Below are 12,006 nucleotides of genomic sequence, written 5' to 3'. Positions count from 1 at the left end.
GAAACAAGTACTTGTCATATAAGAGTATATAAAGATCTTGAGTTTGAATTTTGAGTAACATGTATATGCCATCAAACACATAAAAACTAATTAATATTTAGTGAAATAAATAGTTGTGCCAAACGGATTACACAGGAATTAATTTTTGAAACCATTATAATAAGTAAGGTTTCCGACTACATTTTGTTGTGCGGAAGCGATTTGTTGCATTTAACAATTATGTCATGGCTAAGAATTAAATATGCTACAGTTAATTTGTTGACCTGGTCATGTATATTTTAAAGGAATATGATAATTATTTATATAGTGAATACCTATCTAATTCAATTTCAATCTTATCACCTTATCATTTATGGTAAAGTCTTACAAAAGGAATATGATAATTATTCTCATTTTTTTATTAATATTCAAATATCAAATATATTTATTTTTTCATTGTAGCATTATTTATCTTGATTTATTGACGGTTTTTGGTTAAAAAAAAATATTGACGGTCCTTGAGTTATTAATATATTAAATTTTTTGGCTTTTTATGTAACAAAATTATTCATTAATGTTTAATTATTTAAAATACAAGTTTTTGACTTTTTGTGCACAACTTCACCATTTTCTTGCACGAAACAATATATTTTAGTTAATGACGGTTTTCTTCTCCAAATGGTTATAATCTTTTAATATTTCTGTTTCTTTTTTGGGGGAGATAAATTTTCCTTTTTCCTAAGAATAACTAAATTTAATTGTTTACAAGATTTTGTTTTCAATTTTGGCTCTTGTATTTGGAGGGAAAATTTCTAGTTCCCTCTTTTTTATCAACATCTTTATCTCTTTATAACACGTGTTTCTCATTTTTTACTCCACATTCTCATTTTTTAGTTCTCTATAGCGTAGGTATTTTCATTCAAGAACGATCCAATCTAATGATTCTTTTTATGTGTTTATTTATTTATTATTATTATTTTTTTTTGGTTTCTCAATCTAATGTATTTGCATTTCTTGATTTCATGTTGATTCATTTCAAAGTTCTATTGGTCATTTGTCAAAGATTGCTGATATACTTATTCACGACGGAGGTACGTTTATATCCCTTTTTCTCATCCCATATTTTACAGCAATTCATTGATTTATATACTTTAGATCCATTCCCTGAGAATCTGATCCGTCATTCGGTTTATCTAGTTGGACGAATCAGGGCCTCAATGCATTATTTGGATTTTTACTAGAATGATGAAGTTCACTGTTAGGATATAATGCGTAAATTCTAATCGATTAGTTTGATATATTTGGAAAATATAGAATTGGCGTTAGACTGTTGTTGTTTCAAGCTGGAAAAAGAGAATTTGAGCTTATGAAAATTTCGACCTTGCTAAGATGATAAGGAACCTGATAGCAATTGTTGTATTTTGTGGTTTTATATACATATTTGCCAATCGAATATGAAAATTTGAGTTAAAATAGTTGTGAAATAAATAGTTTGAAATAAATTGAGTTAATATGAAAAAACTGTATTTTGTGGTTTTACGAACCACATTTGAGAAATAAAGAAAGAAATGTTGACTTTGAAATTTAAGAATTTGAAGAGCTACTTGCTTGGCCAAGTGCCCGATAAAAGGATTTTATATATATATATCAATGGCCATATTATAACAAATTTTAGTTCATTAATCATGTCATGTACAGCTTGTAGTTGAAATATGTTTAGGATGTGTAATATAATTTCTTCACCATTCTTGAAGATATCTATGGGTTAGTCAGATCTTTTAGCTAAATGAGCTTGTCAATGGGGACCCATTGTTTTGGTTAAAAATGATACCTCTCTCTCTCTCTCTTTTTTGGTAGATAATGACTTCTCGAACAAGAATTGGCAAGAAAAATAGAGTTTTTACTATATCTTATGAGCCACCTTCACATGTTTTCTCGTCAAAGGTATCATGCAATGGTCCATTAACCTATACTACTCGTCAAGCTAATATCTCTTCCTCATTGTCAAAGACTAGTAATGCTCATGCTCCTACTCCTTTACCTCAACCTCTACGGGTTCCCGCCCCATTATCTCAGCCCCATCTTCAACTTAATTCATCACAAGCAACCACATTGACACAAAAGACCATCCTCAATTCCAACGGTAATAATTTATCTTTATGTTTATAATATAAAATCATCATAATGTATACATTTAATTGACAGAATCTCCATTTTTGTATATATATTCTCATCCTTTGAGTATTTTATTTCATAGATTCTCATCCTTTGAAGAGGAAGGGACGTGGTCCTACAAGAGGTAAGGGCACTGATGAGATTGTTAGTACAGCTGGAAAAATACCGTTGGAGATTTCTAAAAAACTGGGAAGAGCTATTGGAAATCAGCAAGCACGTTTGGCTAGTGAATGTGGCTACGTCGTTCGATCCTTTGCTCCACTTTGTTACAAAAGGTGGATCGACATACCCTATGAAGAGAAAAATAAATTGTATGATCGATTTTTGGTAAGTCATAAACAAATTCATTTTTACAAAATTTTGTAGAATAGTTATTAGTTTCCCATATTTAAATAAATAATATACACATTTCTTTTTTGGTAGGCAAAATTCAAGCTCGATTTGACAGTTGAGCATGTCCATAAATGTGTGAACGATACTTTAGCGAGAAGATATCGTGATTATAGATGCAAACTCAAAGAGAAATATTTCAATGGAAAAATATTAGATGATGCAATGAAGAACTGCCCAACTGACATAAAGCAAGTTGATTAGGACTGGTTGTGTCAATATTGGTCTATCCCTGAATTTCAGGTAACATTTATTAAAAATGCATATACTTGTAAATATTAAGAATAATGTAATTTAGACGTTATCTTAAAATAATTAATATAATTAAAAATGATAAATTATAATTAGTTAATTATATTTACATATAAATTGATTATAGGCATTATCTATACGTAATTTAGCAAGCCACAACTGCATTAAATATAATCATCGTGGCGGATCAAAATCATTTGTTGAACGTCTTCAAGAAAAGGTAATACTTTCTTTTGTTTTATGAAGACAAATATATTTGTATAACATGATATATATTATTTCAAATAGAGATCAATTACTAAAGACAACGCATAAAGAGAAATAGAATTTTATTATGAGACTCATTACAATAAGAAGAAAGGGTGGGTAAACGATGAAGCACGAATAAAATATGTAAGTATATTAAGAATTTATTCGTCGTTATTGACATTTTATATATATTATGTTATTAACATGTATTCTCTCTTCTTTTTCTTTACTTATATATAGGAGAAGATGTTTCAAATTAAAGAGCAACCTATTCTAGAGGGATCTGAGGCCCCCACTGAACTTGAGATTATGCAAGTTTTAGGAAAATCTGGAGGTTACATTAGAGGACTTGGACATGGTCCAAAACCTGCCTCAAGCCACTCTACTCATTTGACATCGGTTGATACTGAATCAATAGCCCTTCGAGAGTAAATACAAAAGCAGGAGCAAGAGTTATTGAATATGCGTGCCAAGATTTCTCACTTTGAGGCGCTAATGCATCAGTTCGTATCGAATCCAGTCGGCATGTCTCCACAACAAGCTGAACCAGCAACAATGTTTAGCATGCCACCGCCTACTGATAATAAATGAATTATGATTTATTTATTTATTTGCTTTAATTGTTGAGACAGTTATTTTCTTTTATGGATTGGTTCGACCTAGTATTTCTATTTTTGTAAGTTATTATTTGATTGAAAGTTTAATCGTCTAATGCATTTTTCTTAATTTTATTGGGAATAAATTTTTAAAAAAAATTTATACAACTTTTATTATAAAAATTTTGCTCTTGATAAAAAATAATTAAAAATTTTAAAAATTTGTATTACACAATAAAATTTAGCCGGACGAAAAAAACAAACACTTATTACAAAAAAAAAAATTATGTTAGAAAAAAAAGTTAAGACAATAAACAAAGAATGTTACAAAATAAAATAAAATCAACGGATAAGATACATCGTAAAAACTTTACAACAACGTACATTTGATGGCTTTTACGACATGCATTGCATGTTGCAGTATCTTTCAACTCTACGAGAATATTAGACTCTACGTATATGGGTGAGCATTGTAAAAAATCTACTACAATATTTTTTGTCCGTTGCAAAAAAGTTATTTTCTTGTAGCTCTTTTTTCCTCCAACTATAGAATTTTTAGCAACAAATTTTTTTGTTATCGCCAAAAAGAGACCCTATTGCATCACAAGCATTTTGTTGCAAGAAAAAAGGTTTGTCGCCATAAATTTCCCATCAAAAATATTTAGGCGCCTTGCTTTCCTCATATTTTCGACGACATTCTTTATTATTTGTCGCAACATCTCACATTTCACGACAACTTTTTATGTCGTCTTATAGTTTTTGGTACATATTTTTTTCATCACAATCTTTGTGACAAACTTTAAAAATGTGTCGCATTAAGTCATTTATTGCAACAACTTTTTATATGTCGCAAAAATTCTTGTCGCGAAATCATAGTTTTGTTTTAGTGATCCTATTTAATTTTCCTAATTTTTTCAATAGTTATCTTTGTTGATATATATATGCACGTCTTTCAAATAAAAATTTTATTCTTTAACTTAAAGTTCTAGGTATTCCAATATTATCGTTGACATATTTTACAAATTCTATTTTAAAATATATTCCCCATGAACCTAGTAACTTATTATAGTACATGTCCTGGTATATTTCTTGATTTTTATTACTATAAAATTGAGTATAATTATAATTTCTGAATTCACAAGTATATTATTTAATTTTACACATATCATATATTGTTAACTTTATTAATTTAATTCTAGCATTATATTTTTCTCTTATTGCTTTTCTTTCAGCATTTCTTATCTAATTTTCGCCTAAAAATTCATTTGAAATATATTTTACTAACTTTTCTATACTTTATCTATCTGATTTTATTATTTTTGTTTGTACATTTCTTTTTATTAATATTTTTGTATCATCACTTATTCATTCCCACCAAAATCTAACATCTCCTTCAAAGTATGCTATTAAAAAATCTATCATTCTTTCAGTACTTTCTCATGTGTCATCTTTATTATATAAAAAGAATAATATCATTGAATCTGTCTAAGTTGATAATGTTTTTTTAGTATCTATTTTACAATTTAAATCTAATTTTGTTCCTCCATGATTAATAGTTTTATCATAATTATCATTTAATTCAAATCTATCTCTATATTTATTTTCCTTAGGTGGTTGTCTATCTCTTACTTTATCATAAAATTATCTATATGGTTTATTATATATAGGTGCATAACATTAATCTGAATCTTGTAATTCTTGTTTAGAAGTTCCTATTAGATTAAGTCATCTTCCAATATTCATTAAAACTTGGTATTTACTTATATAACTTAAACTTTATTGATCAAAATTTTCTATAAGTAAATCTAATTCCTCATTTATCTTTATTTTCTTCAATTCTTAATTTTCCTAACATTTTTCTCTAAATTCTTCTTCTTCTAATATTTTAGGTAATATGTTTTCTTTTAAATTCATCATCCATACTCTCTGTTTCTATTACTATATTTTATTTTTCAATATATTTCTTTCCTATTCTAATAATTTCTTTCTCTATAAATTTTTTATCTATTTTTTCTTTATTTTTATTATTTTCTTTTAATTCTCTAATTTCAATTTTTAATATATTTATATCATTTCTTGTTTCTTTTACTTCATTTCTTAAATCTTGGACATCATTTATTAACATTTTTATTAATGATTTTAATTCTTCCATATATTCACTTATTGACATCTTAATTTTTTCTTAATCATCTTTCTAACATATAAGTTAATTTACATCTTTTATCTTCTTTTTCTTCTATTATTTTTTCAAAACTTTCTTTAGCAAAATCTGTATTTACTAGTTATTCTTTTATTATCTTAAAGCATTTACTCTGTATTCTTAATTTTTCACACTTTAATTTTATTAACTGTTTTTCTTTTACTTTTATTCCATCTGGTATTAATGTTATATCTTGTATTTTTTCTTATATCTTAGTAATATTTGCAATTACTCTATTCAATTTTAAATCTGTATTATCATTTACACTCATAATAATATATATCAATTTCTTTATCTTCATATACTTTAATAATTTTTTCAGAGATATATATATCTTTTATTGATCCTATTATTAATTTTTATAATATTTGTTCTTTTATTTATTTGGGTAATTCTTTAATTATTGTTAATGTCATTATTTTTAATTTATTAGGAATAGTTTCTAAAAATATATAACTTCCTTTTTCTTCTTCTAAATGTCAATTCTTTATTTTACTTATTTTAATTTTCATGATATCTATGGCTCTGATACCAATTAGGGGTGCTACTTTGAGCAAACAAAATCAAATAAATCTATAAATCTACTAAAATCTTTAACTCTTTAATTAGAGGCGAAATTCTTTAAATTTTTTTAAGGATTTGAATGGAAAGTTTCTATAAAATAAAGACTAATGTATAACATTTATATAAGGGTATTTTAGGTAGTTGACTTAGTTAAAGGCTAAAATGGAAAAGTAGCCCTTTTGTTTAAGCTATTTTCACGTATTTCCCTTGAAATCAAGATATGCGCGCAAATTTCGACTTGGTGAAATGTAGAAATTCGAATGAGATGAAATGAAACGAAATATGTGGATGCAAATCTCCTTAAAACGAATTTTGTCTCCTACATTGGTGTTAATAGGATCAAACAAACATTTGCTTTCTAAGATATAACGTTTTTGAAAAAAAATTAATATAACACAATATTAATTTTATTGAGTGAATCAACGCTTAATCATATTCTTCTAGAATCAAATATATCACATACTAAATATCAAACATGACACTCAAAAATAATTTGAGCATTATTCTAATCGTTTCTATTTATTTCAATAGCACTCCAGGTTCACTTAAAATTGGGCACTTCAAAGTGGGTTTATAATGGTTTAAATTACACGGTAAATTGAAGGAGTCATTGGGACCGGACTAGGGGTGTAAGCGGTTCGATTTTACCAATTTTTGACAGATTTTCAAACCAAACCGTTTAAACCGGTTTGAAAAAAATCTAAATCTAAACCAAACCATTTTGAACGGTTTGAAAAAAATTCAAATCTAAACCTAACGGTTTGGTCCGGTTTCGTCATATATTTTTTTCTATCTACTTTTATGTCATTAATTCATTAAATTCATTATATATTTTACTAGCAATAAATTCATTATATATTTATATTTTACTAGCAATAAATTTAAAACAAACTAAACCCTGTTTGAACCAAATTTTTAGAACAAAAAAATGAAAATTTGGACCATTATCCAACAAGTCCAGCCGCCTTTGTTGACCTGCTATTTCATGTGTGGGATCCAACATCCTCTCCAACGATCCATTTTCTCTTTATGATGATATGGAAAATATGGTTCAAACAGATGCTAAATATATCTACTATAAATTTAAATATCAATTAAATCAAAGAAAAATTACAATAAACTAAAACATAGTTTTTTTTTTTTCCATTTTTGTTAATCTTTTTTAGGCTAATGACGATATAATAACGTTACAATACAAGTCTATTAAATTAGATATAAGGGCCAAAAAATATAATGATGTCCAATAAGATCTCGTGATCATCATAACTGAAAAAAGATACTGATTAGAGAAAGAGAATAACCAACCACAATAATAAAGCAATTGTTTACAATATCTAAACATAACAATTACACAAATTTACGTTTGTATGATGTTACGAAATGCATTTAATTTCAGATTTTCACTTTAGTTTGTTCCAAAAAAATTATTGATCTGAAACTTTATTCGTAGCAAATATTATCACCGAATGTTTAGGATCTTTTTGTCTCTGATTTGGTATAATAGACTACTATTCAACTTTGAAGAGGTGTGAAAAATCTGAAAAAGAAGTGTGTGCTGCCGGTGGCTCAAGACTGTGTTGGATGTCGGCTGAAGTTTATCTAAATTCTGAAGAGGAAAATGACTTTTGATAGATTATGTTAGTTTTGAGATTATTAGATATATATTAGGATTATTGGATGATGATGATGATAATAATAATAATATATCTGTATTAAAAAAATTAGAAATTGACAAAAATATTGAATTTTACATATTTGGATGAATTTCCAAAAAAAAATCATTTCTTCATTTTTTTATTTTTATATATTTTTCGCCGGTCCGATTTGGTTTTAAATCGCAATTAAAATTCTCAAACCTAAACCGAACAATTTTGACCAATTTGCTTTGGGTCAAAACCATTTCGTTGACCAGGTCCACGTGGCACCAAACCAACGGTTTCTAAAATGCGATTTCGGTTCCGTTTTTCGATTTTTGCTTACAGCCCTAGACCGGACAATGGACCAATTCTTCAATTCTCAGACCAAACTGACCTATCGGTCTGGAGTTTATAACGCTAGTCCTACATTTTAAAGTTTTCAGTGCCACGGGCTTGTAGCTTTTAGCACCGAAAAATAAGTTTTAATTCTTCTGATGACAAACGTGATTCAAAAATTATAGCACTTAGCCCATATTTGATATAGATTCTTTGTATCTCATTTTCTCCAAATTCTTTTCAACCATATATCATTCCAATGAAATAATTTGTACGTGTACCCATAGACATAGTTGTGAGATCTAACTCGAATACTGATCCAAAAAATGTAGCAGGTCAATGGTTCAATCAATGACTCGTGCTTCAACCAAGGAGTCAGTTCCAATCAAGTATATTATTAATCATTTTCATTGTGCAATAAAATTCTAGCATTTTTATCACTAAATAAATTACCGTTATGCTATTAAAGATTAATTTGTATATCAAAATTCAACAAATGCTAGATGACCATATACTGTGAAAAATTCATTTGCAACAATTAAATCAATGGCCAATTAAAAAAAAAAAACTACTTTATCATACTTCCTATTAAGTCTTGACTTTTGTGTTAGGAATTGCATGTACTTGACCCTGATAACATCTCCATATTTCATAACTCCATTTCCATCATTTCTAAACTCATTATTCTCCTCAGAATTAGCTCGAGATTTTGCATAACCAAGTGGATTTCTTTCACTGATAGAACTTAACAACTCGGCTTAATTGATTCAAGACTCTTGTTAAACCTAAAAGCGGAACCTTTGGTGCTCGAACTCGATGAAGCCACAACATATGGCTCTTTTCCGCATCAAAATACGAGTGTTTCAATAAAAATACTGAGTGCCCATCTCGATCGAGCCTTAAATAGTTGACACAAAAGAACCAAATTCAGATACAAAGAAAATTATTTGTGGGTTTTGTTCTCCAGGGGCAAATCTAGAAAATCAAGTTGGGGGAGTTGAAATTTAGAATAATTACACATTTTTATAAAGTATATAACATAAAATTTCATTACTACATTACCAATTGACTTTGTGTCTGTCGAGCTTTAACTGTGTAAAACTCATCTATAATAGAATCTACATCTATTTTCTTGGCAAAATCTCTTTCAATATAGAGTGTCATACAATCAATAAGTCGCTGTAGATACAAGTAGTGTCAGTACAAGATGAATAAATCTAGTGAGAATAATGTAAATTCTCCGACCTTCTACTTGCAACTAAAAGCTTGCACAGTTCAGAAAAGTGAAGACACTTGAAACCAAGGATCACGAATCACATCATACTCGTACTCAAATCTCAAAGAATGAAGCTCTAGCTGCGAAAAATCACAATAGCTTCTCTGCAAGCTTGTAAATATCATCCCTGTTGAATGATTCAAAAGAATTTCGAGGAGCTAAAGCAACAGTGAGATGCGGGAGTTCTACCGATAGTTCAGTAAATCTTGTATTTAACTCTATCAGCTGGAAATCTATAGCTTCATTGAAGTGGTAATGATGATCAAGTGTAACTTGTTCACGAGGATGACCAATCTTATAAAAGGAGTTTAGGCTGGGTATATTAAGATTATTTCTTAAGCAAAAAGTTATCACTGTATCAAGAAATTCTTCCCTACCATCTTTTCTAAATTTAAGAATGAGATCTTTTGTGGTGAAGACAAATGTGACAGCAGTCGAGATGTCCTGAGATCTTTTTTTGAAGTGCTTAACAAAGTATGTCGTTGGGTCCCAAAATTTTATGCATTAAATGCAAGGAAAATACAAATTCAAAGCTTGTGATGGTTTCATAAACACCATTAACTTCAGCACGAGATCTTCCATTCGGAGAATGAACAGTAAGATACTTAAGTACCTTGCAAGTTGCAGTGTACGTATTTATCAAACTCTTTACTGATTCATAACGTGAACTCCAATGAGTAGAGCCCGATTTTTGCAAATTACCAATTTGATTGGCCCCACTTCTATATTGTCGTTTTCCACTAACCAGCATATCCTCAAGCCCGATTTNATTTCTATTTTTGTAAGTTATTATTTGATTGAAAGTTTAATCGTCTAATGCATTTTTCTTAATTTTATTGGGAATAAATTTTTTAAAAAAATTTATACAACTTTTATTATAAAAATTTTGCTCTTGATAAAAAATAATTAAAAATTTTAAAAATTTGTATTACACAATAAAATTTAGCCGGACGAAAAAAACAAACACTTATTACAAAAAAAAATTATGTTAGAAAAAAAAGTTAAGACAATAAACAAAGAATGTTACAAAATAAAATAAAATCAACGGATAAGATACATCGTTAAAACTTTACAACAACGTACATTTGATGGCTTTTACGACATGCATTGCATGTTGCAGTATCTTTCAACTCTACGAGAATATTAGACTTTACGTATATGGGTGAGCATTGTAAAAAATCTACTACAATATTTTTTGTCCGTTGCAAAAAAGTTATTTTCTTGTAGCTCTTTTTTCCTCCAACTATAGAATTTTTAGCAACAAATTTTTTTGTTATCGCCAAAAAGAGACCCTATTGCATCACAAGCATTTTGTTGCAAGAAAAAAGGTTTGTCGCCATAAATTTCCCATCAAAAATATTTAGGCGCCTTGCTTTCCTCATATTTTCGACGACATTCTTTATTATTTGTCGCAACATCTCACATTTCACGACAACTTTTTATGTCGTCTTATAGTTTTTGGTACATATTTTTTTCATCACAATCTTTGTGACAAACTTTAAAAATGTGTCGCATTAAGTCATTTATTGCAACAACTTTTTGTATGTCGCAAAAATTCTTGTCGCGAAATCATAGTTTTGTTTTAGTGATCCTATTTAATTTTCATGATTTTTTCAATAGTTATCTTTGTTGATATATATATGCTTGTCTTTCAAATAAAAATTTTATTCTTTAACTTAAAGTTCTAGGTATTCCAATATTATCGTTGACATATTTTTCAAATTCTATTTTAAAATATATTCCCCATGAACCTAGTAACTTATTATAGTACATGTCCTGGTATATTTCTTGATTTTCATTACTATAAAATTGAGTATAATTATAATTTCTGAATTCACAAGTATATTCTTTAATTTTACACATATCATATATTGTTAACTTTATTAATTTAATTCTAGCATTATATTTTTCTCTTATTGCTTTTCTTTCAGCATTTCTTATCTAATTTTCGCCTAAAAATTCATTTGAAATATATTTTACTAACTTTTCTATACTTTATCTATTTGATTTTATTATTTTTGTTTGTACATTTCTTTTTATTAATATTTTTGTATCATTACTTATTCATTCCCACCAAAATCTAACATCTCCTTCAAAGTATGTTATTAAAAAATCTATCATTCTTTCAGTACTTTCTTATGTGTCATCTTTATTATATAAAAAGAATAATATCATTGAATCTGTCTAAGTTGATAATGCTTTTTTAGTATCTATTTTACAATTTAAATCTAATTTTGTTCCTCCATGATTAATAGTTTTATCATAATTATCATTTAATTCAAATCTATCTCTATATTTATTTCCCTTAGGTGGTTGTCTATCTCTTACTTTATCATAAAATTATCTATATGG

General features: G+C 27.9%; 1 protein-coding gene across 3 annotated transcripts; it reads left to right on the top strand.

The window, feature by feature from the left end:
- The first annotated feature begins 796 nt into the window (after positions 1-796).
- On the top strand, positions 797-3,690 carry LOC111399789. Of its 3 annotated transcripts, none has more exons than XM_023027285.1 (5): positions 797-1,070; positions 1,837-2,122; positions 2,237-2,481; positions 2,578-2,787; positions 2,924-3,182. In XM_023027285.1, the coding sequence occupies exons 1-4, from the start codon at positions 918-920 to the stop codon at positions 2,746-2,748; spliced, it is 855 nt and encodes a 284-aa protein (XP_022883053.1). In that variant the 5' UTR covers positions 797-917; the 3' UTR covers positions 2,749-2,787; positions 2,924-3,182. The 3 variants fall into 3 exon arrangements, with proteins under 3 accessions (XP_022883053.1, XP_022883044.1, XP_022883059.1); XM_023027276.1 differs by lacking the exon at positions 2,924-3,182 and adding an exon at positions 3,286-3,690 and having other exon boundaries at positions 798-1,070; XM_023027291.1 differs by lacking the exon at positions 2,924-3,182 and adding an exon at positions 3,286-3,690 and having other exon boundaries at positions 800-2,122.
- The last annotated feature ends 8,316 nt before the right edge of the window (positions 3,691-12,006 follow it).

The sequence above is a fragment of the Olea europaea genome, chromosome 1 (genome assembly GCF_002742605.1).
Source record: "Olea europaea var. sylvestris chromosome 1, O_europaea_v1, whole genome shotgun sequence".
NCBI classification, from domain to species: domain Eukaryota; kingdom Viridiplantae; phylum Streptophyta; class Magnoliopsida; order Lamiales; family Oleaceae; genus Olea; species Olea europaea.
Note: the sequence above shows the minus strand (reverse complement) of the source record. Positions and strands in the feature narration are given on the sequence as shown.